Consider the following 27,753-nt stretch of genomic DNA (forward strand, 5'->3'; position numbering starts at 1 on the left):
CAAAGAATTTAATAAGGTTGGTCAAGCATGGTCTTCTCTTTTGAAAACCTGCTGACTGTTCTTTATTATATTTTCAGTTTCTATATGTTTTTCTATTACATCTTTGAGTAAAGATTCCATTATCTTTCCTACCACTGATGTTAAGCTAATTGGTCTATAGTTCCATGGACTTGCTCTATCTCCCCTTTTAAATATGGGAATCACATTAGCTGTCCGCCAGTCCTCTGGCACTATTCCCTTTTCTAAAGGATTTTTATTTACACATAATAGTACCTCTGTTATCTCTTCCCTAACTTCTTTTACTATGCACGGATACAATCCATCTGGACCAGGGGTTTTATTCTCTCTAAGTTTGATCAGTTTATCAATTATCTCCCCCCCATACTTTCTATCTTAAATGTCTTTATATCTTTTTTGATCTCTTCTTCTACTGTCATGCCCACCAAGTTAGTCTCCCTGGCAAACACTGGTGCAAAGTAATTATTTAATATTTCTGCCATTTTGCTATCATTACCTGTGAGTTTATCGTGAATATCCCATAGTGGCCCTATCCCTGCGTTAAATTTCTTCTGCTATGTGTTTGCCCATCCTCCTGAAGTTTGCTACTATCCTCACTGTTTACTACATTTCCAAGCTTTGTGTCATCTGCAAACTTTGAAATTATGCCCTGTATATCCAAGTCCAGGTCATTAATATATATCAAAAAGAGCAATGGTCCTAATACTGACCCCTGGGGGACACCACTGTATACTTCCCTCCAGTCCAAAAAACAACCATTCACTACTACTCTCTGCTTTCTGTCTCTTAGCCAATTTCATATCTATGCTGCCACTGTCCCTTTAATCCCATGGACTTCAATTTTGTTAACAAGTCTATTATGTGGTACTTTATCAAACTCCTTTTGAAAGTCCTTATACACAACATCAACTGCACCACCTTCATCAACTACTCTGTTATTTCATCGAAGAACTCAATCAAATTAGTCAGACACGATGTGCCTTTAACAAATATGTGTTGGTGGTCATTTATTAACCAAAGTCCTTCCAAGTGACAATTAATTTTGTATTGGATTATTGTCTCTAGAAGTTTCCCCACCACCGATGTTAGGCTCACTGGCCTGTAGTGACCTGATTTATGTCTCTCCCCTCTTTTTTTATAGGGGTGTAATATTTGCAACCCTCCAGTCTTCTGGCATCACTCCCATATCCAAGAAGGATTGAAATATTGTGGCCAGAGCCTCCGCTATTTCTACCCATACTTTCTTCAGTAACCTAGGATGCAACCCATCTGGACCAGGTGACTTTTCTACTTTGAGCGCTGCCAACCGTTTCAGTACCTCCTCTTTATCTATTCATATCCTATCCAATTTCTCTACCTCCTCCTCCTTGACTGTAACATTGGCAGCATCCTCTTCTTTAGTGAAGACAGATGCGAAGTATTCATTTAGTACCTCAGCCTAAGATTTGACTTTTGGCCCTTACTCGGCCCCACCTTTCCTTTGACTATCTTTTTATTCTTTATATGTTTATAAAAGACTTTAGTGTTTCCTTTTATGCCACCCGCTAATGTATTCTCATACATTCTCTTTGTCCCTCATTTTTTTTCTCAGTTCTCCTCTGCACTTTCTATATTCTACTTAATTCTCTACTATATTATGAACCTGACGTTTATCATAAGCCTCCTTTTTCTGCTTCATTTTAATTTCTATTTCTTTAGACATCCAGGGAGCTCTAGCTTTGGATGCCCTTCCTTTCCCCCTCATGGGAATGTGTCTAATCTGAACCCGAACTATCTCCTCTTTGAAGGTCTCCAATTACTCATTTACCGTTTTATCTGCCAATCTTTGTTTCAAATCCACCTGGGCCAGATCCCTTTTCGACTTGCTGAAATGAGCCCTCTTCCAGTTGAGTATTTTCACCTTTGATTATTCCTTGTTCATTTCCATAACTACTCTAAACTTATGTTGGCTTTTATCTCAAAAGGGTTGGAATACAAAAGTGAGGAAGAAATGCTTCAGTTGTACAGAGTCTTGGTTAAACACCATCTGGAATACTGCGGTCAGTTTTGGGAACTGCATCTCAGGAAGGATATATTGGTCTTGGAGGGAGTACAGAGCAGATTCACTGGAATGATAACAGGGCTTATAGGGTTAAATTATGAGTCAGCTTACATAAACTTGGCTTGTATTTCCTTGAGTTTAGAAGGTTGAGGGGTGATTTTAATCGAGGTGTTTAAAATGATAAAGGGATTTGATAGGGTAGATACAGAGAAACTATTTCCTCTGATGGGGAATCCCATCCGATCGACAGATCGATAGACTTTAGTTAGGTAAGGGTATCAAGGGATATGGAGAAAAGGCAGGTAAATGGAGATGTGGTGCAGATCAGCCATGATCGAATTGAATGGTGGAACAGGCTAAAGGGGCTGAATGGTCTACTCCTGTTCATATGTAATCAGTAGCCAAGTGCAACCTAGCTTTAAGAACTAGCCCCATTGTCCAGAGAAGCATCAGTTTATATCTTTGCCAAGTGATTCAGACCTAGAAATTCGGCCCGCCCATTTTGGGGGGCGCAGGGTACATTCCCTATGCCTGAATGGTGAGGACCGAGGCGCCTTGATATTGGGCGTTGGACCTCAATTCCCTTCAGCCGGACAGCTGCAGAGAGTAAGAAGCAGCTTGCTGGCGAAGCATAATTGAAGATCAGACCGCTGCGATGTTAGCAACGGCTCTCAAGGAATTGAGGAACGGTGGCAACCGGGTCAGGAAAGGGGGCGATGGGGGGGGGGGGGCGACTGGCAGCAATCGCCTCCTGCTCCTCCAGGCTCCACATTCAAGTAAGTATATTTTAAAGACTTACCTTGTTGGTAGCAGCCTGCAGCGGTTCCTTTAAGGACCGTCTATTAGGCAGCATATAGGCCTGGTTTTTCTGAGTGCTGCCTCAGGGCAAACCAATCTTGCAGTGGGGCCTCAAACAGGCGAGAGGCCCCTTATTTGCATATGCAAAGGGCCTAACGCCAGTTTCAGTCGTGGGCATTGCACATCGATTTTTTGGATTTTACCAATATGGCAGGCACCGCACTTCCGGCTTGTAATGAGTGTGCGCTTCCTGCTCACCATATTGGAGGCTTGAGAGGCCGTTTAGCATCCAAAAAACAGGTGCTGCCAGGCAGAATTTCTAGGCCAGTGTGGGAGCCCATATGAATAATTTCCAAATGTAACTTTCAATGCTGAAATCAAGCATGGTGAGAATATGGTGCAGGAGGTTGAATGCCTGGTCTCATGAGCAACTCTCACTACCAGCGCAGCCCTGCACGACTGGTGGAACCTAAATAATTGGGGCTTTTGGTTAAAAATTCATCTGAAACAATATTTCTGACAAAAAGAGAAGTCACAAATCTTTTGAAAATTGGTGTCTGAATATTTCTTGTTAAGGATTTATGCTCTTTCTGCAGGATCACTCACCAAATTGTTTGGTTGTTGCCCCTTGCATAAATTCTTCTATGTCATCTTCCACATCATATAATTGAATTGTTTTGACCTGGTTTAAAAAAAACAGGTACTTAACTCCTTATAACATGACACAATCCGAGAAGCCAATACCATGTTAAATCTTGTCACAATCCCCTGGGTTTGGTTGGATGGATGGATCTAGTAACATAAAAGCTTCATAATGTAGAAATCTTTACTTGTATGGTAAGTGACACCACATTCTAGGTGTTGTTTGCAGTTCATCCTGCAGCACATGGTACAACTATGGACTTCCTAACTTATGAAGTAGATGTTATAAAGACAGGTCCATGTCGAGGGGTTTACAAAGAACTCAGGGTAGTGATGGGCGTGGACAAAACAGCTTAATGTCGTTGTACCTCCACTTGTTGTTCCTCAAGGGCTCGTCTTTCTCATCTAAATTATGTAACACCTTGGGACTCCTAAAGGAATTCCTATCCTCATCACTTTGAATGATACTATTTAAATGGCAGTGGCAACCAAAAATAAAGAAGGAGCGTATTCCTTGGGAAAAGCCCCAAAATAGCAGCAAAACCAACTAACGAATGGAGCTAAATGTAATTGCAATTATCAACTTTCAATCAGTGTAGTCAATTTATCTTTAGTTTTTTTTAGCATTCAGCAACAGTATAGCAGGTGCAGCACCCCCAAAAGGTGATAACCATTATAATAATCTACTAGGTAAGGTAGTAGAGACAAAAATATTAGGGGCATTCAAAATTAAGTTGGGTGCTAGAGGGAGGTGCTTTTGTAGGTCTTTGACTTTCTGGTCCTTGACTTTTTCTTATATATATTTAAAATTTTCTTCATGCTACTCTATTTCATATCAGAACATGTGTATTCAACTAAAAGTACTTGAAGTTAGAAGATGTCGTTTCATAACTACAATATGTTGCTGATAAATACTTACTTGTTGACGTTGAACTCCTTTTTCATAGAATTCTACTTCCTCCTCCAAAAATGCAACAATTTTTTGATTAATAACCGGTGCATTGACGCCCTTCACGTAATCCACAATCTTACCAGCCTGACAAGAAGAAATTTCATTTAAAATTTCATAATTCTGGAATTTTTTTTCACTAACCATCAGTATTTTTAACTCACCACAATGAATAAGAAGGCAGGTTCACACTTTCCTTCAAATCCTTTTAACAAGGGAATGAGGCTAGCTTGAACCTAGGAAGTAAAATTAAGTTGTAACAAGTAACCCATGAATTGAATGCAACATTTTTCAAAATAATCTTTTGCATACTTTGCAAATACTCACTGTGCGAAAATGTAACAGCTCATTCCCAAATTCCATTTTCAATTTTCTGAACATACTTAAGATTGCTTTACATGGTCCACACCAGCCTTGATGAACATCCACTACTGAAAAATTGCACAATAAGTACAGTCATTTATTTACAGAACTGCCTCCTTGAGTCTTATTAAGAATGTGACAGTATTATGATATATAGTGATATAACAATGCATGATCACAACAATCTATTTTAATCTATTGTGATAACTTGTGAGCCATAATGTATAATAGCAGTGATAAATCAAAAGGAATTTTTTTGCTACAGGAATATACTGGCTCATCAATCACATTCTACCATGCTGTTTCATAGTCCAAGTTTTCTGATCCAGGTTTCAATATTTTGAAAAAGACAAGATTCAGTTGCAGAAACCTCGGCCTTGATTTAAATCCCCCCCCACCCCACCATCCACGAAGGGCAGGAAAGGGTCGGTGGAGGGGTTAAAATTTTGAAAATCGCTATCCCAACCTCCAACCTGCTGCATTCCCGGCCGCCCTAATATTAATGACGGCGAATCAGGGCATCAACGAGGCTCCCGCTAAAGGCAGGCAGGGGCCTACTTAACATGCAAAAGTCGTGGCCCAATGATGTTATTGGAGCCATGACGTAATATTAACTTCAAGCCGGGGAGGTCCTGCACTGTCTGTAGCAGGGCAGCAGAACCACAGTGGGAGGAGCTGACTGGCCAGAAGAGGTCAAGGTAAGCTTGAGAAATTTGCTTTGTTTGAACTCCTTGGAGTGCTCCCTCCAGGCCCCACAAGGAGTCCTTGGGCCTTCCTAGCCCAACCTCCACTCCGATCCACGAACACCCCCCAAACCTAATTGCCGGGGACTGTTCCCACTGGTCCCTTCCCGCCGCCAAATCCCTGCTCCAGCCAGCCAACCAGGTGTTGGGCAGGACTCAGGGAACTTTCATTTAAATGGGGCCCTGCCGATATTAATGGCAGGGCCTCTACATCTCCAGACGCACTGCCTGCTACCGCGTTCACCGTTCCCGACCCAGAAGAATTTCAAACACGTGCCAGCAACTTTAATGTTAGGACTTGGACTGAGGTAAGGTTTTGGGATCAGAGAAGAAGAAGAGGTACCCAATACAGGGCCTTCTCCCTCCAAAAGGGGCATCAGCAAGCCTTCTGCCACTTCCCTAAGAATTACCACCACTCCTATACTGTCTGTCAGCAAAATCAGCAGTAGAAGGCAGGGAAATGGGGCAGTTTTCTGACTCTGCCACCCTGCTGACATTTACATGCAAAGGGTGTAGTGCTCCCAACCCTCCTGGAATGACCAGGAGTTTCCCAGAACGGGAGTTCCTCCCCAGAGCGTTGCTTCCAGCAGCCCGGGAGATTCAGCAATTTAAATCATCACCGGCTGCTGTTGGCGAAGCCTCCGGTTCAGTGACATCACCTGTAGAGAGCCGCGACCTTATGTAGCGCAGTTGGGAGGAAGCTGAAGAGTCGGGAATCAGTGGGGGGGCTTCTCGGCAATCGGGAGGTAGTCTCGGCAATCGGATTGAGTGTCGGAAATGGGGGGGGGGGGTTTCGGAAATGGTGGTTCCTTTGTTTCCTCTCTTCCCCATCCTCGGTCTCCCCTCTTCGCCTGCTCATAGGTGGCCTCCTGGTTCTTGGAACTTGTCGCATAACAGCTGCTGGCGCGAAACCACGAGCAAAGAGAGTCAGGGAACCCAAACTTTACATGGTAAATGCAATAACATTTGTAGAAGTCATGTGATCAAATGACACATGATCAAACGGCATGTGATCAGGCATTACATGGTCAGAATGTCACTGATCAAACCTCCAGGCATACCTCCAACCAGAGTTGGCAACCCTAAGAGGGTGGGCAAGGGATGGTCAATGGCCTTCCCGGCGAGGGCAGGTGGAAGATAAGAGAGGTTGGGTGGACACAATGGTAGGCCTCACTGCTCAATGCTCATGCTATTCCTGCAACGATACCACACACAGTAGTACCAAATTGTTCTTTCCATTATTTTAAAGGAGGCATTAAAATAAACAGGTTAACACCTGCATTACAATAGCGGAGAGGATTTTGGTATGAGAGCTTTAAGCGATCATACAGAAATATCGTCAACAGTAATTTCTAGCTTATTGTCTTACACTGCTAGCAAAATTAATTGAAGAGAAATGAATGATATACAGGCTATCACATTTAGTAACTCAGGGTGATAACTGCGCCAAAGTTGAAATGTAATCAAACCTGATACGCCTTTTTCTTCAAACATTTCGTCCCACTCTGTTTCATTGTGTATTGGGGTCTGGTAGGGACAAAAATATGATTACTAATGATTTATCAATATTTAAAAATCTCATTTAAATTAGACGATCTGGTTCGTACCTCAATTTGAATGTCCTTTTTCTTGCCAGCCATTTCATCAGAAACACACAAGTATTTCAAAAACACTGTAAATTAAATTATTGTGATAATTATTGAGTTTTGTAATAATTTTCAAGGGTACCTTAAAAAAATACCAGATTTTTTCTGCGGTTTTCATTTTTACAAAATGACAAAGAGCCAAACTAGAGTAATTAATTAAAGATGCAGGCATTTTGGCAACACCATATTTATTGTCCATCCCCAGTTGTCCTGAGAAGGTGGTGGTGGGCCATCTCCTTGAACCACTGCAGTCCTTGTGGTAATGGTGTTAGGTAGGGCATTCCAGGATACTGACCCAGCAACAATGAAAGAACAGTGATATATGACCAAGCCAGGATGGTAGGTGACTTTGAGGGGAATTTGGTACTGTAGCTTAGTGGTTCTGGACTCACAACCCAGAGGCTGCGAGCTGCATTGTCTCCACCACCATCCCAGCTGAGATGATCAGGGACTTAACATGGGACTTAACATGGGACCTTCCTCGACCATCACTCAATTATTGCCAGATAAATGTAATGAATCATCAGGGAGTTGCTTGATATTTTTGATCTACAAAATAAAAAAACTGTTTTCAGAATAACGACCCAGCTAAGCGATTCACAGTTAACAATTGGAATAAGTAATTGCAACCCTAAGTGTAGAAGGCTGTGCCAGGAGCAACACCTGGCATACTTTAGAATGAGGCACCAACCTAGTGAAGCTATTGCACAGGGGTAAACACCAAAAGCAGCAGGCCAAGCGGCTCCACAACCAGCGAATCATAGCAAAGCTCTGTTGCCCTACCACATCCAGTCCAGAATGGTGGTGGACAATCAGTCAACTAACAGGAGGAGGAAGCTAATGAACATCCCCATCCTCAACCACGGCAGAACAGATGCTTTTTTGGACCAACGTACCAACACCATGGCTACAAGAGCAGGGTAGTCCCCCAAAGCCTCTCCATCAGCTACAATGTTCAAGTCAGGAGCATGATTGGATACTCACGAATCGCCTGATTCAACATTCGAGATGCTCAACATTATACAGGGCAGAGCAATTTACTTCATTGGCATCTCTGTCACTTCACTCACTATCCATCCCCTCCATCATCAATGTACTATGGCTTAGAGAACCTGAGCGAGGAAGGAAACTGAGCCAGAAATGGAGTGGGCAAGTTGGCTAGCTAGACCTCTCCACACAGCTCAGCAGCACATGAAGGAACCAGACAGAGGTAAAGTAAAGCTAAATATGGTGAAACATTCCAGGAAGAGAGGAGAGAAAGAGACACCTTAAAGAAACAAGCCACAGCAGATGATATGGTTGATGACCACTGAAGCCTTAGACTACCGATAACTAAGCAGTCTCGAACCACCACCCGCCAGGAAACTCCAGACAAACATCCCAACAGCCTTGGACCACTAACTAGCCAGCCCCGCAACTCCAACCATTCACCATACTCAAGGCTCCTGCTCCTTCATGCCCAACAAAAACGTCTACACCATGAATGGTGCTATTCAGGTTTGATGCAGGTATATACTCGGGTTCAGTGTTGTCAGTCACTCCCTTAAGCAGTCTGGTTGCCTCCTTTTTTTCAGTGATGTGACCTTAGATTTGAGACTAAATATACCAGTGCAGAGCAACAATCAACAAGCCAAGGATATTTCCCCTGGCTGGAGAGTCTAGAACAAGGGGATATAGTCTCAGGATAAGGGGTCGGACATTTAGGACTGAGATCAGGAGGAATTTCTTCACTCAGAGGGTCGTGTATATTTGGAATTCTCTACCCTGGAGGGCTGTGGCTGCTCAGTCGTTGAGTATATTCAAGACTGAGATCGATAGATTTTTGGACTCCAAGGGAATCAAGGGATATGGGGATCATGCAGGAAAGTGGAGTTGAGGTCCCAGATCAGCCATGATCTTACTGAATGGCGGAGCAGGCTCAAGGGGCCATATGGCCTACTCCTGCTCCTATTTCTTATGTTCTTAATAGAATGCCGAACTGCATAGCCAAAACAGCAGAATGTAAGTTAGAGGGATAGTGGCACCTTAAATAATTCGTCCAGTTCTGGTCACTAAGAAACTAAAGAACCGTTCAAGTGCTGGAGACAGTGTGGAAAAGATCCACAAGGCTAATCGCTATTGTCAAGGGTCTGACTTATGAGGAAAGACTTAAGAATCTTGGGCATTTCAGCTTAGAAAGGAAGTATCTGTCAGGTGATTTTATAGAGGGATATAAAAAAATTTATGAGAATGGAAGGGTAAGCTTGGAATGTTATTTTAAATAAAATTGTGGGAGTAGAACAAGGGGACACAGATTCCAACTAGTAAAAGGTAATTTTAGGACTGATATCAGGAAATTCTTATTCACACAGAGTGATCAACATATGAAATAGACTTCCTGATACTGTACTGGAGACCAAAACTCTGGAATCATTTGAAAAACAATTGGATGTTACAATGAGGTGATCTTAAGAATCTATCTGGATGGATTAAATGGCCTTTTTAATCTGTAAATATTTTGTGATCTTGAAATGAATAACCCATTAATCTATCTTTGATAATGACTGAGGAAAGACTATTGACCAGGAGATCAGAGCTTCCTGCTCTTTTTTGAGTAGTGTCACAGGATCTTTAACATCCATCTGAACCACCTGAACAGGCAGACAGGGCCTTGGATTAATGACTCATCTGAAGGACAGCACTTCCCATAATTCAGCAACCCCTCAGTCAGTCTTGTTTTATGTGCTCAGTTCCTGGAGTGGTAATTGAACCCACAACTTTCTGACTCAGAATCGGGAATTTCATCAGCTGCACTAGGGTGATACTGTTGCATGTCTCTTCCATATGTCTCTCAGTGTCTATGTAGTTGTCATACAGAGAATCATAGACTCTTACAGCACAAGAGGCCATTCGGCCCATCATGCCTGTGCTGGCTCTTTGAAATAGCAACCCAATTAGTCCCCCTTCCCAGCTCTTTCCCCATAGCCTTGCAAATTTTTCCTTTTCAAGTATATATCCAATTCTGTTTTGAAAGTTACTATTGAATCTGCTTCCACCACACTTTCAGGCAACGCATTTCAGATCATAACCACTTGCTGTGTAAAAAAGTTTTTCCTCATGTCACCTTTGGTTCTTTTGCCAATCACCTTAAATCTATGTCCTCTGGTTCTTTCCACCAAAATGTATCACTTCGCACTTTTCTGCGTTACATTTCATTTGCCACGTGCCCGCCCATGCCACCAGCCTTTCTATGTCCTCTTAAGTCTATCACTCTACTCCTCACTGTTCACCACACTTCCAAGTTTTGTGTCATCTGCAAATTTTGAAATTGTGCCCTGTACACCTAAGTCCAAATCATTTATATCAAAAAAAGCAGCAGTCCTAGTACCAACCCCTAGGGAACACCACAGTATACCTCCCTACAATCTGAAAAACAACCATTCACCACTACTCTCTGTTTCCTGCCACTTAGTCAATTTTGTATCCATGCTGCCACTGCCCCTTTTATTTCATGGGCTTCAACTTTGAATGACAAGCCTATTATGTGGCACTTTATCAAACACCTTTTGGATGTCCACATACATCACATCAACCACACTGCTCTCACCGACCCTCTCTGTTACCTCATCAAAAAACTCAATCAAGTTAGTTACACACAATTTGCCTTTAACAAATCCGTGCTGGCTTTCCTTTATTAAACCACACTTGTCCAAGTGACTATTAATTTTGTCCCAGATTATTGTTTCTAAAAGTTTCCCCAACACTGAGGTTAAACTGACTGGCCTGTAGTTGCTGTGTTTATCCTTACACACTTTTTTGAACAAGGGTGTAACATTTGCAATTCTCCAGTCCTCTGGCACCACCCCCGTATCTAAGGATGATTGGAAGATTATGGCCAGCACCTCTGCAATTTCCATCCTTACTTACCTCAGCAACCTAGGATGCATCCCATCTGAACTGGGTGATTTATCTACCTTAAGTACAGCTAGTCTTTCTAGTACATCCTCTTTTTCAGTTTTTATTCCATCCAGTATCTCAACTACCTCTTCTGTTGCTGTGACTTTGGCAGCATCTTCTTCCTTGGTAAAGTACTCACTTAGTATCTCAGCCATGCCCTCAGCCTCCGTGCGTAGATCTCCTTTTTGGTCTCTAATCAGTCCCACCTCTCCTCTTACTACCCATTTATTGTTTATATGCCTATAGAAGACTTTTGAATTCCCTTTTATGTTAGCTGCCAGTCTTTTCTCATACTCTCTCTTTGCCCCTCTTATTTCCTTTTTCAATTCCCCTCTGAACTTTCTATATGGAGCCTGATTCTCACTTGTGTTATCAACCTAACATCTGTCATTTGCCCCTTTTTTCTGCTTCATCTTACTCTCCATCTGTGTCGTCATCCAGGGAGCTCTGGCTTTAGTTGCCCTACCTTTCCTCCTTGTGGGAATGTACCTAGACTGTAACTAAACCATCTCCTCTTTAAAGTCTGCCCATTGTAATTACAGTTTTGCCTGCCAATCTTTGATTCCAATTTACCCGGGCCAGATCCATTCTCATCCCACTGAAATTGGCCCTCCTCCATTTGAGTATTTTTACTCTAGAGTGCTCTTTGTCCTTTTCCATAGGTAATCTAAACCTTATGATACTATGATCGCTCTTCCCTAAATGTTCCCCCACTGACACTTGCTCTACTTGACCCACCTCATTCCCCAGAACCAGCAATGCCTCCTTCCTCGTTGGAAGAAAGTTCTGAACACACTTCAAAAATTCCTCCCCTTCTTTGCCCTTTACACTATTACTATCCCAGTCTATATTAGGATAGTTGAAGTCCCCCATTATCACTACTCTATGGCTCTTGCACTTCTCTGTAATTTCCCTGAAAATTTGTTCCTCTATATCCTTCCCACTAGTTGGTGGCCTATAGAATACACCCAGTAGTGTAATGGCAGTTTCTTAACTCTAACCAAATAGATTCTGTCCTTGACCCCTCAAGGGCATCCTCTCTCCAGCACTGCAATATTTTCCTTAATCAATACTACCACCCCATCTCCTTTCTTTCCTTCCCTATCTTTCCTGAACACCTTGTATCCAGGAGTATTTAGTACCCAATCCTGCCCTTTTTTGAGCCAGGTCTCCATTATCACCACATCCTATTCCCATGTGGCTAATTGCACCTGCAGCTCACCAGCCTTGTTTACTATGCTGCAAGCGTTAACACCCATGCACTGTAAACCTATCTTAGACCTTCTTGTATTCTCTCTTAGTACGATATTAGATGGGAACAGACTATTTCTTCTTCTAGTGCTATGTGTCTCTCCCAATCCTTTGTGCACCTTGTTTCTCCTTTCCAATACTACATCCTGGTGCCCATCCCCCTGCCAAATTAGTTTAAACCCTACCCCACAGCACGAGTGAAACTCCCCGCCAGGACATTGGTCCCAGCTCAGTTGACGTGTAACCCGTCTGGCCTGTACAGGTCTCACCTCCCCCAGAACTGGTCCCAATGCCCCAGGAATCTAAAGCCCTCCCTCCTGCACCATCTCTCCAGCTACGCATTCATCTGCTCTGTCCTCCTATTTCTATACTCATTAGCGCATGATACCGGGAGTAATCCTGAGATTACTACCTTTGAGGTCCTGCTTTTTAATTTCTTTCCTAGCTCCTAAAGTGTGGTGTCCAGAATTGAACACAATACTCCAGCTGACCTATGGATGTTTGGAGAGGCACCCCGGGGAATGTGTGAATGTTTGGAGTGTGTTCCTGGGGAGTGTGTGGATGTATGTAGGGAGTGCGTGGCTGTTTAGAGAGAGTCCACGGGGAGTGTGTGGCTGTTTGAAGAGGGTCCCAGGGGAGTGGGTGGATGCTTGGACACGGTCCCCTGGAGAGCATGTGGATGTTTGCAGACGGTCCCCGGAGTGTGGATGTTCAGTGGTGTGTGAGGATATTTGGAGACAGTTCCTGGGGTGGGAGTCCCTGGAGAATGTGAGTGGAGGTCCCCTGGGAGTATGAGGATGTTTGGAGGGGGTCCCTGGGAGTGTGAGGATGCTTTTGCTGCAATTATATAGGGCTTTGGTGAGACCACAACTGGAGTACTGTGTACAGTTTTGGTCTCCTTATCCAAGGAAGGATATACTTGCCTTAGAGGAGGTGCAATGAAGGTTCACTAGATTGATTCCTAGGGTGAGAGGGTTGTCCTATGGGGAGGGATTGAGTAGAATGGGCCTATAGTCTCTGGAGTTTAGAAGGATGAGAGGTGATCTCATTGAAATGTATAAAATTATTCGAGGGTTTGACAGGGTAGATGCAAAGAAGCAGTTTCCCCTGGGTGGAGAGTCTAGAACTAGAGGTCATAGTCTCAAGATATTTAGAGGAGGAAAAGTTTCTTCACTCAGAGGGTTGCAAATATTTGGAATTCTCTACCCCAGAGGGCTGTGGATGTTCAGTCGTTGAGTATATTCAAGACTGAGATCGATGGATTTTTGGACTCTAAGGGAATCAAGGGATATGGGGATCAGGCAGGAAAGTGGAGTTGAGATCGAAGATCAGACATGATCTTATTGAATGACGGAGCAGGATCGAGGGGGCCGTATGGCCTACGCCTGCTCCTATCTTTTATGTTCGAAGGGGCCCCCAGGGAGTGAGGATGTTTGGAGTGCTCCGGCTCATTGGAATGTTTGGGAAGCTCTGGTATAATAACATATTCCTCGCCATTAGGAGTGAAAAGGGCGATGGCCGGGCACTAACTGGACCTGCTCCGGCCGAGTCCCCGAATGCTGACCGGACCTGCCCCGGCCGAGTTTTAAAAAAATTTGTTCATGGGATGTGGGCGTCTCTGGTGAGGACGGCATTTATTGCCCATCCCTAATTGCCCTGGAGAAGGTGGTGGTGAGCCGCCTTCTTGAAACGCTGCAGTCCGTGAGGTGAAGGTTCTCCCACAGTGCTGTTAGGAAGGGAGTTCCAGGATTTTGACCCAGCGACGATGGAGGAACGGTGATATATTTCCAAGTCGGGATGGTGTGTGACTTGGAGGGGAACGTGCAGATGGTGTTGTTCCCATGTGCCTGCTGCTCTTGTCCTTCTAGGTGGTAGAGGTTGCGGGTTTGGGAGGTGCTGTCGAAGAAGCCTTGGCGAGTAGCTGCAGTGCATCCTGTGGATGGTACACACTGCAGCCACTGTGCACCGGTGATGAAGGGAGTGAATGTTTAGGGTGGTGGATGGGGTGCCAATCAAGTGGGCTGCTTTGTCCTGGATGGTGTCGAGCTTCTTGAGTGTTGTTGGAGCTGCACTCATCCAGGCAAGTGGAGGGTATTCCATCACACTCCTGACTTGTGCCTTGTAGATGGTGGAAAGGCTTTGGGGAGTCAGGAGGTGAGTCACTCACTGCAGAATACCCAGCCTCTGACCTGCTCTCGTAGCCACAGTATTTATGTGGCTGCTCCAGTTAAGTTTCTGGTCAATGGTGACCCCCAGGATGTTGATGGTGGGGGATTCGGCGATGGTAATGCCATTGAATGTCATGGGGAGGTGGTTAGACTCTCTCTTGTTGGAGATGTTCATTGCCTGGCACTTATCTGGCGCGAATGTTACTTGCCACTTATGAGCCCAAGCCTGGTCTTGCTGCATGCGGGCTTGGACTGGTTCATTATCTGAGGGGTTGCGAATGGAACTGAACACTGTGCAATCATCAGCGAACATCCCCATTTCTCACCTTATGATGGAGGGAAGGTCATTGATGAAGCAGCTGAAGATGGTTGGGCCTAGGACACTGCCTTGAGGAACACCTGCAGCAATGTCCTGGGGCTGAGATGATTGGCCACCAACAACCACTACCATCTTCCTTTGTGCTAGGTATGACTCCAGCCACTGGAGAGTTTTCCCCCTGATTCCCATTGACTTCAATTTTACTAGGGCTCCCTGATGCCACACTCAGTCAAATGCTGCCTTGATGTCAAGGGCAGTCACTCTCCCCTCACCTCTGGAATTCAGCTCTTTTGTCCATCTTTGGACCAAGGATGTAATGAGGTTCGGAACAGAGTGGTCTTGGCGGAACCCAAACTGAGCAACGGTGAGCAGGTTATTGGTGGGTAAGTGCCGCTTGACAGCAGTGTCGAATACACCTTCCATCACTTTGCTGATGATTGAGAGTAGACTGATGGGGCGGTAATTGGCTGGATTGGATTTGTCCTGCTTTTTGTGGACAGGACATACCCGGGCAATTTTCCACATTGTCGGGTAGACGCCAGTGTTGTAGCTGTACTGGAACAGCTTGGCTAGAGGCGTGGCTAGTTCTGGAGCACAAGTCTTCAGCACCACAGCTGAGATGTGGTCGGGCCCATAGCCTTTGCTGTATCCAGTGCACTCAGCCGTTTCTTGATATCACGTGGAGTGAATCGATTTGGCTGAAGACTGGCTTCCGTGATGGTGGGGAAATCGGGAGGAGGCAGAGATGAATCATCCACTCGGCACTTCTGGCTGAAGATGGTTGCAAACGCTTCAGCCTTGTCTTTTGCGCTAACCGGACCTGATCCGGCCGAGTCCCCCCGAGCGCTGACCGGACCTGATCTGGCCGAGTCCCCCCGAGCGCTGACCGGACCTGCTCCGGCCGAGTCCCCCCGAGCGCTGACCGGACCTGATCCGGCCGAGTCCCCCCGAGCGCTGACCGGACCTGATCCGGCCGAGTCCCCCCGAGCGCTGACCGGACCTGATCCGGCCGAGTCCCCCCGAGCGCTGACCGGACCTGATCTGATCTGTTCTGATCCGGCCGAGTCCCCCCGAGCGCTGACCAGACCTGATCTGATCTGTTCTGATCCGGCCGAGTCCCCCCGAGCGCTGACCGGACCTGATCTGCACGAGTCCCCCCGAGCGCTGACCAGACCTGATCTGGACGAGTCCCCGAGCACCGTGCGCTCTTTCAAACCGTCCCGCTCGAGCCCGGCCTTTAAAAAGCGGCTCACGTGACACCGCTGCTCGGGTCACATGACAGCATCCGGTTGATCGCGGTGGCAGGAGCGAGCGCGGGATGTCCGGGAGCCAGGGTTTGAGTCGGTGCGCGCTGTCCACGATTGACTTACCCGAGGCTGAAGAGGTGTGAGAGAGGAGTGGGTATGGGGGGGAGAAGAGGAGTGGGTGTGGGTATGGGGGGAAAGAGGAGTGGGTATTTGGGGGGGGGGAAAGAGGAGTGGGTATTTGGGGGGGGGGAAAGAGGAGTGGGTATTTGGGGGGGGGGAAAGAGGAGTGGGTATTTGGGGGGGGAAAGAGGAGTGGGTATTTGGGGGGGGGGGGGAAAGAGGAGTGGGTATTTGGGGGGGGGGGGGGGGAAAGAGGAGTGGGTATTTGGGGGGGGGGGAAGAAGAGTGGGTATTTGGGGGGGGGGGGGAAGAAGAGTGGGTATTTGGGGGGGGGGGAAAGAAGAGTGGGTATTTGGGGGGGGGGGAAAGAAGAGTGGGTATTTGGGGGGGGGGGAAAGAGGAGTGGGTATTTGGGGGGGGGAAAGAGGAGTGGGTATTTGGGGGGGGGGGAAAGAGGAGTGGGTATTTGGGGGGGGGGAAAGAGGAGTGGGTATTTGGGGGGGGGGGGAAAGAGGAGTGGGTATTTGGGGGGGGGGGAAAGAGGAGTGGGTATTTGGGGGGGGGGGGAAAGAGGAGTGGGTATTTGGGGGGGGGGGAAAGAGGAGTGGGTATTTGGGGGGGGGGGAAAGAGGAGTGGGTATTTGGGGGGGGGGGAAAGAGGAGTGGGTATTTTTTGGGGGGGGGAAAGAGGAGTGGGTATTTGGGGGGGGGGAAGAGGAGTGGGTATTTGGGGGGGGGAAAGAGGAGTGGGGATTTGGGGGGGGGGAAAGAGGAGTGGGTATGGGGGGGGGGGAAAAGACGAGTGGGTATGGGGGGGGGGAAAGAGGAGTGGGTATGGGGGGGGGAAAGACGAGTGGGTATGGGGGGGGGGAAAGACGAGTGGGTATGGGGGGGGGGGGAAAGACGAGTGGGTATGGGGGGGGGAAAGAGGAGTGGGTATGGGGGGGGGAAAGAGGAGTGGGTATGGGGGGGGGGGAAAGAGGAGTGGGTATGGGGGGGGGGAAAGAGGAGTGGGTATGGGGGGGGGGAAAGAGGAGTGGGTATGGGGGGGGGGGAAAGAGGAGTGGGTATGGGGGGGGGGGAAAGAGGAGTGGGTATGGGGGGGGGGAAAGAGGAGTGGGTATGGGGGGGGGGGGAAAGAGGAGTGGGTATGGGGGGGGGAAAGAGGAGTGGGTATGGGGGGGGGGAAAAGAGGAGTGGGTATGGGGGGGGGGAAAGAGGAGTGGGTATGGCGGGGGGAGAGAAGAGAGAAAGAGGAGTGGGTATGGGGGGGGGGGAAAGAGGAGTGGGTATGGTGGGGGGGGGGAGAGAAGAGAGAGAGAGGAGTGGGTATGGGGGGGTGGGGGAAAGAGGAGTGGGTATTTGGGGGGGGGAAAGAGGAGTGGGTATGGGGGGGGGGAAAAGAGGAGTGGGTATGGGGGGGGGGAAAAGAGGAGTGGGTATGGCGGGGGGAGAGAAGAGAGAAAGAGGAGTGGGTATGGGGGGGGGGAAAGAGGAGTGGGTATGGTGGGGGGGGGGAGAGAAGAGAGAGAGAGGAGTGGGTATGGGGGGGTGGGGGAAAGAGGAGTGGGTATTTGGGGGGGGGATAGAGGAGTGGGTATTTGGGGGGGGGGATAGAGGAGTGGGTATTTGGGGGGGGGGGGATAGAGGAGTGGGTATTTGGGGGGGGGGATAGAGGAGTGGGTATTTGGGGGGGGGGGAAAGAGGAGTGGGTATTTGTGGGGGGGGGATAGAGGAGTGGGTATTTGGGGGGGGATAGAGGAGTGGGTATTTGGGGTGGGGAGAAAGAGGAGTGGGTATTTGGGGGGGGGGGAAAGAGGAGTGGGTATTTGTGGGGGGGGAAAAGACGAGTGGGTATGGGGGGGGGGGAAGAGGAGTGGGTATGGGGGGGGGAAAGACGAGTGGGTATGGGGGGGGGGGGAAAGACGAGTGGGTATGGTGGGGGGGGGGAAGACGAGTGGGTATGGGGGGGGGAAAGAGGAGTGGGTATGGGGGGGGGAAAGAGGAGTGGGTATGGGGGGGGGAAAGAGGAGTGGGTATGGGGGGGGGGGAAAGAGGAGTGGGTATGGGGGGGGGGGGAAAGAGGAGTGGGTATGGGGGGGGGGGGAAAGAGGAGTGGGTATGGGGGGGGGGGAAAGAGGAGTGGGTATGGGGGGGGGGGGAAAGAGGAGTGGGTATGGGGGGGGAAAGAGGAGTGGGTATGGGGGGGGGGAAAGAGGAGTGGGTATGGGGGGGGGGAAAGAGGAGTGGGTATGGCGGGGGGAGAGAAGAGAGAAAGAGGAGTGGGTATGGGGGGGGGAAAGAGGAGTGGGTATGGTGGGGGGGGGGAGAGAAGAGAGAGAGAGGAGTGGGTATGGGGGGGTGGGGGAAAGAGGAGTGGGTATTTGGGGGGGGGATAGAGGAGTGGGTATTTGGGGGGGGGATAGAGGAGTGGGTATTTGGGGGGGGGATAGAGGAGTGGGTATTTGGGGGGGGGGGGATAGAGGAGTGGGTATTTGGGGGGGGGGATAGAGGAGTGGGTATTTGGGGGGGGGGGAAAGAGGAGTGGGTATTTGTGGGGGGGGGAAAGAGGAGTGGGTATTTGGGGGGGGATAGAGGAGTGGGTATTTGGGGTGGGGAGAAAGAGGAGTGGGTATTTGGGGGGGGGGGAAAGAGGAGTGGGTATTTGTGGGGGGTGGAAAGAGGAGTGGGTATTTGGGGGGGGATTGAGGAGTGGGTATTTGGGGGGGGGATTGAGGAGTGGGTATTTGTGGGGGGGGGAAAGAGGAGTGGGTATTTGGGGGGGGGATAGAGGAGTGGGTATTTGGGGGGGGAAAGAGGAGTGGGTATTTGTGGGGGGGGGGAAAGAGGAGTGGTATTCGGGGGGGGATAGAGGAGTGGGTATTTGGGGGGGGGGAGGAAAGAGGAGTGTGTATTTGGGGGGGGGGGAAAGAGGAGTGTGTATTTGGGGGGGGGGGAAAGAGGAGTGGGTATTTGGGGGGGGGGGAAAGAGGAGTGGGTATTTGGGGGGGGGGGAAAGAGGAGTGGGTATGGGGGGGGGAAAGAGGAGTGGGTATGGGGGGGGGAAAGAGGAGTGGGTATTTGGGGGGGGGGGAAGAGGAGTGGGTATTTGGGGGGGGGGAAGAGGAGTGGGTATTTGGGGGGGGGGGAAGAGGAGTGGGTATTTGGGGGGGGGGAAGAGGAGTGGGTATTTGTGGGGGGGGGGGAAAGAGGAGTGGGTATTTGTGGGGGGGGGAAAGAGGAGTGGGTATTTGTGGGGGGGGGGGAAAGAGGAGTGGGTATTTGTGGGGGGGGGGAAAGAGGAGTGGGTATTTGTGGGGGGGGGGGAAAGAGGAGTGGGTATTTGGGGGGGGGATTGAGGAGTGGGTATTTGGGGGGGGGGGATTGAGGAGTGGGTATTTGGGGGGGGGAGGAAAGAGGAGTGGGTACTTGGGGGGGGAAAGAGGAGTGGTTAAGGGGGGGGGGGAAGATGAGTGGGTATGGGGGGGGGAAAGAGTAGTGGGTATGGGGGGGGGGAAAGAGGAGTGGGTAGGGGAGGGAAAAAGAGGAGTGGGTATGGGGGGGGGAAAGAGTAGTGGGTATGGGGGGGGAAAGAGGAGTGGGTATGGGGGGGTGGAAAAGAGGAGTGGGTATGGGGGGGGGGGAAAGAGGAGTGGGTATGGGGGGGGAAAAGAGGAGTGGGTATGGGGGGGGGAAAGAGGAGTGGGTATGGGGGGTGGAAAAGAGGAGTGGGTATGGGGGGGGGGGGAAAAGAGGAGTGGGTATGGGGGCGGAAAAGAGGAGTGGGTATGGGGGGGGGGGAAAGAGGAGTGGGTATGGGGGGTGGGGAAGAGGAGTGGGTATGGGGGGGGGGAAAAGAGGAGTGGATATGGGGGCGGGGAAAGAGGAGTGGGTATGGGGGGGGGGAAAGAGGAGTGGGTATGGGGGGGGGGAGAGAAGAGAGAGAGAGGAGTGGGTATGGGGGGGGGGAAAGAGGAGTGGGTATGGGGGGGGGGAGAGAAGAGAGAGAGAGGAGTGGGTATGGGGGGGGGGGAAAGAGGAGTGGGTATGGTGGGGTGGGGAGAGAAGAGAGAGAGAGGAGTGGGTATGGGGGGTGGGGAAAGAGGAGTGGGTATGGGGGGGGGGAAAGAGGAGTGGGTATGGGGGGGGGAAAGAGGAGTGGGTATGGGGGGGGAAAGAGGAGTGGGTATGGGGGGGGGAAAGAGGAGTGGGTATGGGGGGGGGAAAGAGGAGTGGGTATGGGGGGGGAAAGAGGAGTGGGTATTGGGGGGGGGAAAGAGGAGTGGGTATGGGGGGGGGAAAGAGGAAGTGGGTATGGGGGGGGGAAAGAGGAGTGGGTTTGGGGGGGGGAAAGAGGAGTGGGTATGGGGGGGGGAGAGAAGAGAGAGAGAGGTGTGGGTATGGGGGGGGGGAGAGAAGAGAGAGAGAGGAGTGGGTATGGGGGGGTGGGGGAGAGAGGAGTGGGTATGGGGGGGTGGGGGAAAGAGAGTTGGTATGGGGGGAAGAGGAGTGGGTATGGGGGGGGGAAAGAGGAGTGGGTATTTGGGGGGGGGAAAGAGGAGTGGGTATTTGTGGGGGGGGGGAAGAGGAGTGGGTATTTGTGGGGGGGGGAAAGAGGAGTGGGTATTTGTGGGGGGGGGAAAGAGGAGTGGGTATTTGTGGGGGGGGGCGAAAGAGGAGTGGGTATTTGTGTGGGGGGGGAAAGAGGAGTGGGTATTTGTGGGGGGGAAAGAGGAGTGGGTATATGTGGGGGGGGGAAAGAGGAGTGGGTATTTGGGGGGGGAAAGAGGAGTGGGTATTTGTGGGGGGGGGAAAGAGGAGTGGGTATTTGTGGGGGGGGGAAAGAGGAGTGGGTATTTGTGGGGGGGGGAAAGAGGAGTGGGTATTTGTGGGGGGGGGAAAGAGGAGTGGGTATTTGTGGGGGGGGGAAAGAGGAGTGGGTATTTGTGGGGGGGGGAAAAGAGGAGTGGGTATTTGTGGGGGGGGAAAGAGGAGTGGGTATTTGTGGGGGGGGAAAGAGGAGTGGGTATTTGTGGGGGGGGGAAAGAGGAGTGGGTATTTGTGGGGGGGGGAAGAGGAGTGGGTATTTGTGGGGGGGAAAGAGGAGTGGGTATTTGGGGGGGGGGGAAAGAGGAGTGGGTATGGGGGGGGAAAGAGGAGTGGGTATGGGGGGGGGGGAGAAGAGTGAGAGAGAGGAGTGGGTGTGGGTATGGGGGGGGAAAAAGAGGAGTGGGTATGGTGGGGGGGGGAAGAGAAGAGAGAGAGAGGAGTGGGTATGGGGGGTGGGGGAATGTGGAGTGGATATGGGGGGGGGAAAAGAGGAGTGGGTATGGGGGGGGGAAAGAGGAGTGGGTATGGGGGGGGGGGAAAGAGCAGTGGTTATGGGGGGGGGAAAGAGGAGTGGGTATGGGGGGGGAAAGAGGAGTGGGTATGGGGGGGAAGAGGAGTGGGTATTTGGGGGGGGGGGAAGAGGAGTGGGTATTTGGGGGGGGGGAAGAGGAGTGGGTATTTGGGGGGGGGGAAGAGGAGTGGGTATTTGGGGGGGGGGAAGAGGAGTGGGTATTTGGGGGGGGGGGGAAGAGGAGTGGGTATTTGGGGGGGGGGGAAGAGGAGTGGGTATTTGGGGGGGGGAAGAGGAGTGGGTATTTGGGGGGGGGAAGAGGAGTGGGTATTTGGGGGGGGGGGAAGAGGAGTGGGTATTTGGGGGGGGGGGAAGAGGAGTGGGTATTTGGGGGGGGGGGAAGAGGAGTGGGTATTTGGGGGGGGGGGGAAGAGGAGTGGGTATTTGGGGGGGGGGAAGAGGAGTGGGTATTTGGGGGGGGGAAGAGGAGTGGGTATTTGGGGGGGGGGAAGAGGAGTGGGTATTTGGGGGGGGGAAAGAGGAGTGGGTATTTGGGGGGGGGGGGGAAGAGGAGTGGGTATTTGGGGGGGGGGGGGAAGAGGAGTGGGTATTTGGGGGGGGGGGGAGAGGAGTGGGTATGGGGGGGGGGTGGGAGGAGAAGAGTGGGTATGGGGGGGGGGAGAAGAGAGAGAGAGAGAGAGAGAGAGGAGTGGGTATGGGGGGGGAAGAGGAGAGAGAGGGAGAGAGAGGAGTGGGTATGGGGAGGGGAAAGAGAAAGAGAAAGAGAGAGAGAGGAGTGGGTATGGGGGGGCGGGGAAAGAGTGAGAGAGAGAGAGAGAGAGGAGTGGGTATGGGGGGAGAGAGAGAGAGAGAGAGAGAGAGAGGAGTGGGTATGGGGGGGGGAAAGAGAGAGAGAGAGAGAGGAGTGGGCATGGGGGGGCGGGGAAAGAGAGAGAGAGGTGTGGGTATGGGGGGAAAAGAGAGAGAGAGAGAGAGAGAGAGGAGTGGGTATGGGGGGGGGGGAAAGAGAGAGAGGAGTGGGTATGGGGGGGGGAAGAGAGAGAGAGAGGAGTGGGTAGGGGGGGGAAGAAGAGAGAGGAGTGGGTCGGGGGGGGAAGAAGAGAGAGAGAGAGAGAGAGGAGTGGGTATGGGGGGGAAGAAGAGAGAGAGAGGAGTGGGTATGGGGGGAAGAGAGAGAGAGGAGTGGGTCGGGGGGGGAAGAAGAGAGAGAGAGAGAGAGAGAGGAGTGGGTATGGGGGGGGGGGAAAGAGAGAGAGGAGTGGGTATGGGGGGGGGGGAAAGAGAGAGAGAGAGAGAGGAGTGAGTATGGGGGGGAAGAAGAGAGAGAGAGAGAGGAGTGGGTCGGGGGGGGAAGAAGAGAGAGAGAGAGAGAGGAGTGAGTATGGGGGGGAAGAAGAGAGAGAGGAGTGGGTATGGGGGGGGGGGGGGGAAAGAAAGAGAGAGAGAGAGAGAGAGAGAGAGGAGTGGGTATGGGGGGGGAAAGAGAGAGAGAGAGAGAGAGAGAGGAGTGGGTATGGGGGGGAGAGAGAGGAGTGGGTCGGGGGGGGAAGAAGAGAGAGAGAGAGAGAGGAGTGAGTATGGGGGGAAGAAGAGAGAGAGAGAGAGAGAGGAGTGGGTATGGGGGGGGGGGAAAGAAAGAGAGAGAGAGAGAGAGAGGAGTGGGTATGGGGGGGGGAAAGAGAGAGAGAGAGAGAGAGAGAGGAGTGGGTATGGGGGGGAGAGAGAGAGAGAGAGAGAGAGAGAGGAGTGGGTATGGGGGGGGGGGAAGAGAGAGAGAGGAGTGGATATGGGGGGCGGGGAGAGAGAGAGAGAGAGAGAGAGAGGAGTGGGTATGGGGGGGAAGAAGAGAGAGAGAGAGAGAGGAGTGGGTATGGGGGGGGGGGAAGAAGAGAGAGAGAGAGAGAGGAGTGGGTATGGGGGGGGGAAGAGAGAGAGGAGTGGGTATGGGGGGGGAAAAGAGAGAGAGAGAGAGGAGTGGGTATGGGGGGGGGGGGAGGAGAGAGGAGTGGGTATGGGGGGGGGGGGAGAGAGAGAGGAGTGGGTATGGGGGGGGGGGAGGGGAGAGAGAGAGGAGTGGGTATGGGGGTGGGGGGAGAGAGAGGAGTGGGTATGGGGGGGGGGGGGGGAGAGAGAGGAGTGGGTATGGGGGTGGGGGGAGAGAGAGGAGTGGGTATGGGGGGGGGGGGGGAGAGAGAGGAGTGGGTATGGCGGGGGGGGGAGAGAGAGGAGTGGGTATGGGGGGGGGCAAGATGAGAGAGAAGAGAGAGGAGTGGGTATGTGGGGGGGGGAAGAGAGAGAGAGAGAGAAGTGGGTATGGGGGGGGGGGGGAGAGAGAGAGAGAAGTGGGTATGGGGGGGGGGAGAGAGAGAGAGAGAGGAGTGGGTATGGGGGGGGGGGGGAGAGAGAGAGAGGAGTGGGTATGGGGGGGGGGGAGAGAGAGAGAGGAGTGGGTATGGGGGGGGGGGAGAGAGAGAGGAAGTGGGTATGGGGGGGGGGAGAGAGAGAGGAGTGGGTATGGGGGGGGGGGGGGAGAGAGAGGAGTGGGTATGGGGGGGGGAGAGAGAGAGAGGAGTGGGTATGGGGGGGGGGAAGAAGGAGAGAGGAGTGGGTATGGGGGGGGGAAGAAGAGAGAGAGAGAGGAGTGGGTATGGGGGGGGGGAAGAGAAGAGAGAGAGGAGTGGGTATGGGGGGGGGGGAAGAAGAGAGAGAGGAGTGGGTATGGGGGGGGGGAAGAAGAGAGAGAGGAGTGGGTATGGGGGGGAAGAAGAGAGAGAGAGAGGAGTGGGTATGGGGGGGGGGGGAAGAAGAGAGAGAGAGGGGAGTGGGTATGGGGGGGGGAAAGAGAGAAAGAGAGAGAGAGAGGAGTGGGTATGGGGGGGGGAAAGAGAGAAAGAGAGAGAGAGAGGAGTGGGTATGGGGGGGAAGAAGAGAGAGAGAGAGAGAGGAGTGGGTATGGGGGGGGGGAGAGAGGAGTGGGTATGGGGGGGGGGGGGAGAGAGGAGTGGGTATGGGGGGGGAAAGAGGAGTGGGTATGGGGGGGGGAAAGAGGAGTGGGTATGGGGGGGGGGGGGAAAGAGGAGTGGGTATGGGGGTGGGGGGGAAGAGGAGTGGGTATGGGGGGGGTGGGAGAGGAGTGGGTATGGGGGGTGGGGAGAGGAGTGGGTATGGGGGGGCGAGAGGAGTGGATATTGGGGGGGGAGAGGAAGTGGGTATGGGGGGGGGGGAGAGGAGTGGGTTGGGGGGGGGGGAGAGGAGTGGGTTGGGGGGGGGGGGGGAGAGGAGCGGGTATGGGGGGGGGGGGGAGAGGAGTGGGTATGGGGGGGGGGGGGGGGGAGAGGAGTGGGTATGGGGGGGGGGGGGAGAGGAGTGGGTATGGGGGGGGGGGGGGGGGAGAGGAGTGGGTATGGGGGGGGGGGGAGAGGAGTGGGTATGGGGGGCGGGGGGAGAGGAGTGGGTCTGGGGGGGGAGGGAAGTGGGTCTCGGGGGGGGGGGGGGGGGAGAGGAGTGGGTCTGGGGGGGTGGGGAGAGGAGTGGGTCTGGGGGGGGGGGGAGAGGAGTGGGTCTGGGCGGGGGGGGGAGAGGAGTGGGTATGGGGGTGGGGGGAGAGGAGTGGTATGGGGGGGGGGAAAAGAGGAGTGGGTATGGGGGGGGTAAAGAGGAGTGGGTATGGGGGGGGAAAGAGGAGTGGGTATGGGGGGGGGGAAAAGAGGAGTGGGTATGGGGGGGGGGAAAAGCCGAGTGGGTATGGGGGGGGGAAGACGAGTGGGTATGGGGGGGGGAAAGACGAGTGGGTATGGGGGGGGGGAAAGACGAGTGGGTATGGGGGGGGGGGAAGACGAGTGGGTATGGGGGGGGGGATAGAGGAGTGGGTATTTGGGGGGGGGAAAGAGGAGTGGGTATTTTTGGGGGGGGGAAAGAGGAGTGGGTATTTGGGGGGGGGATAGAGGAGTGGGTATTTGGGGGGGGGATAGAGGAGTGGGTATTTGGGGGGGGGATGGAGGAGTGGGTATTTGGGGGGGGGGGATAGAGGAGTGGGTATTTGGGGGCGGGGAAAGAGGAGTGGGTATTTGTGGGAGGGGGAAAGATGAGTGGGTATTTGGGGGGGGATAGAGGAGTGGGTATTTGGGGGGGGGGAAAGAGGAGTGGGTATTTGTGGGGGGAAAGAGGAGTGGGTATTTGGGGGGGGGGAAAGAGGAGTGGGTATTTGGGGGGGGATAGAGGAAGTGGGTATTTGGGGGGGGATAGAGGAGTGGGTATTTGTGGGGGGGAGGAAAGAGGAGTGTGTATTTGGTGGTGGGGGGAAAGAGGAGTGGGTATTTGTGGGAGGGGGAAAGATGAGTGGGTATTTGGGGGGGGATAGAGGAGTGGGTATTTGGGGGGGGGGAAAGAGGAGTGGGTATTTGTGGGGGGGAAAGAGGAGTGGGTATTTGGGGGGGGGGGAAGAGGAGTGGGTATTTGGGGGGGGATAGAGGAGTGGGTATTTGTGGGGGGGAGGAAAGAGGAGTGTGTATTTGGTGGGGGGGGGGAAAGAGGAGTGGGTATTTGGGGGGGGGGAAAGAGGAGTGGGTATGGGGGGGGGGAAAGAGGAGTGGGTATTTTTGAGGGGGGTGGGAAAGAGGAGTGGGTATTTGGGGGGGGGGGATAGAGGAGTGGGTATTTGGGGGGGGGATAGAGGAGTGGGTATTTGGGGGGGGATAGAGGAGTGGGTATTTGGGGGGGGGATAGAGGAGTGGGTATTTGGGGGGGGATAGAGGAGTGGGTATTTGGGGGGGGATAGAGGAGTGGGTATTTGGGGGGGGGGGAAAGAGGAGTGGGTATTTGTGGGGGGGGGGATAGAGGAGTGGGTATTTGGGGTGGGGATAGAGGAGTGGATATTGGGGGGGGGGAGAGGAGAGGGTATGGGGGGGGGGAGAGGAGTGGGTTGGGGGGGGGGGGGAGAGGAGGTGGGTTGGGGGGGGGGGGAGAGGAGCGGGTATGGGGGGGGGGGGGGAGAGGAGCGGGTATGGGGGGGGGGGGGGGGGAGAGGAGTGGGTATGGGGGGGGGGGGGGAGAGGAGTGGGTATGGGGGGGGGGGGGGAGAGGAGTGGGTATGGGGGGGGGGGGGGGGAGAGGAGTGGGTATGGGGGGCGGGGGGAGAGGAGTGGGTCTGGGGGGGGAGGGAAGTGGGTCTCGGGGGGGGGGGGGGGGGGAGAGGAGTGGGTCTGGGGGGGTGGGGAGAGGAGTGGGTCTGGGCGGGGGGGGGAGAGGAGTGGGTATGGGGGTGGGGGGAGAGGAGTGGGTATGGGGGGGGGAAAGAGGAGTGGGTATGGGGGGGGGAAAGAGGAGTGGGTATGGGGGGGGAAAGAGGAGTGGGTATGGGGGGGGGGGGGAAAAGAGGACGTGGGTATGGGGGGGGGGGAAAAGACGAGTGGGTATGGGGGGGGGGAAGACGAGTGGGTATGGGGGGGGGGAAGACGAGTGGGTATGGGGGGGGGAAAGACGAGTGGGTATGGGGGGGGGGAAAGACGAGTGGGTATGGGGGGGGGGAAAGACGAGTGGGGTATGGGGGGGGGGGAAGACGATGGGGGTATGGGGGGGGGGATAGAGGGTGGGTATTTGGGGGGGGGGATTGAGGAGTGGGTATTGGGGGGGGGGGATGAGGTGTGGGGTATTTGGGGGGGGGATAGAGGAGTGGGTATTGGGGGGGGGGGATAGAGGAGTGGGTATTGGGGGGGGGAGGTGGAGTGGTGGGGGGGGTAGAGGGGGGAGGGGGGGGTATTGTGGGTGGGAAGGGAGTGGGTATGGGGGGGAAAGAGGAGTGGGTATTGGGGGGGGGATAGAGGTGGGGTATGGGGGGGGGGGATAGAGGAGTGGGTATGGGGGGGGGGGATAGAGGTGTGGGGTGGGGGGATGGGGGGGATTGTGGGTGGGGGAGATTGAGGGGGTGGGGGGGGGGATGAGGAGGGGGTTGGGGGGGGGGAGGGGGTGTGTGGGTGGGGGGAGGTGGGTGGGGGGTGGTGGGTGGGGAGGTGGGGGGGGGGGGGTGAGTGGTGGGGGGATGGGGGGGGGGGATTGTGGTGGTGGGGGTGGGTGGGGGGGGTTTGTGGAGGGGGGTGTGGGGGGGGGGATTGTGGTGGGGGGGAGGGGGGGGAGGGTGTGTGGTGGGGGGTG

General features: G+C 52.6%; 2 protein-coding genes across 3 annotated transcripts in view; one reads left to right on the forward strand and one right to left on the reverse strand.

Moving 5' to 3' along the window:
• The window catches only part of LOC137320194 (thioredoxin domain-containing protein 3 homolog), an 85,168-nt gene extending 69,069 nt beyond the window's left edge, over nucleotides 1-16,099 (reverse strand). The window contains exons 1-7 of the mRNA XM_067981912.1: nucleotides 16,049-16,099; nucleotides 7,162-7,226; nucleotides 7,024-7,081; nucleotides 4,776-4,879; nucleotides 4,613-4,684; nucleotides 4,419-4,535; nucleotides 3,464-3,539 (exon numbers count right to left, since the gene is read on the reverse strand). Of these exons, the coding sequence (XP_067838013.1) occupies nucleotides 3,464-3,539; nucleotides 4,419-4,535; nucleotides 4,613-4,684; nucleotides 4,776-4,879; nucleotides 7,024-7,081; nucleotides 7,162-7,194 (460 nt within the window). The 5' untranslated portion in view covers nucleotides 7,195-7,226; nucleotides 16,049-16,099. The remainder of the gene's footprint in view (nucleotides 1-3,463; nucleotides 3,540-4,418; nucleotides 4,536-4,612; nucleotides 4,685-4,775; nucleotides 4,880-7,023; nucleotides 7,082-7,161; nucleotides 7,227-16,048) is intronic.
• A 76-nt stretch (nucleotides 16,100-16,175) lies between these two features.
• The window catches only part of LOC137320195 (vacuolar protein sorting-associated protein 8 homolog), a 168,534-nt gene continuing 156,956 nt past the window's right edge, over nucleotides 16,176-27,753 (forward strand). For both annotated transcript variants that reach the window (XM_067981913.1, XM_067981914.1), the window contains exon 1: nucleotides 16,176-16,258. In XM_067981913.1, coding sequence (XP_067838014.1) covers nucleotides 16,193-16,258 — 66 coding nt within the window. In that variant the 5' untranslated portion in view covers nucleotides 16,176-16,192. The remainder of the gene's footprint in view (nucleotides 16,259-27,753) is intronic.

Source organism: Heptranchias perlo, chromosome 3 (genome assembly GCF_035084215.1).
Source record: "Heptranchias perlo isolate sHepPer1 chromosome 3, sHepPer1.hap1, whole genome shotgun sequence".
Lineage (NCBI taxonomy): Eukaryota > Metazoa > Chordata > Chondrichthyes > Hexanchiformes > Hexanchidae > Heptranchias > Heptranchias perlo.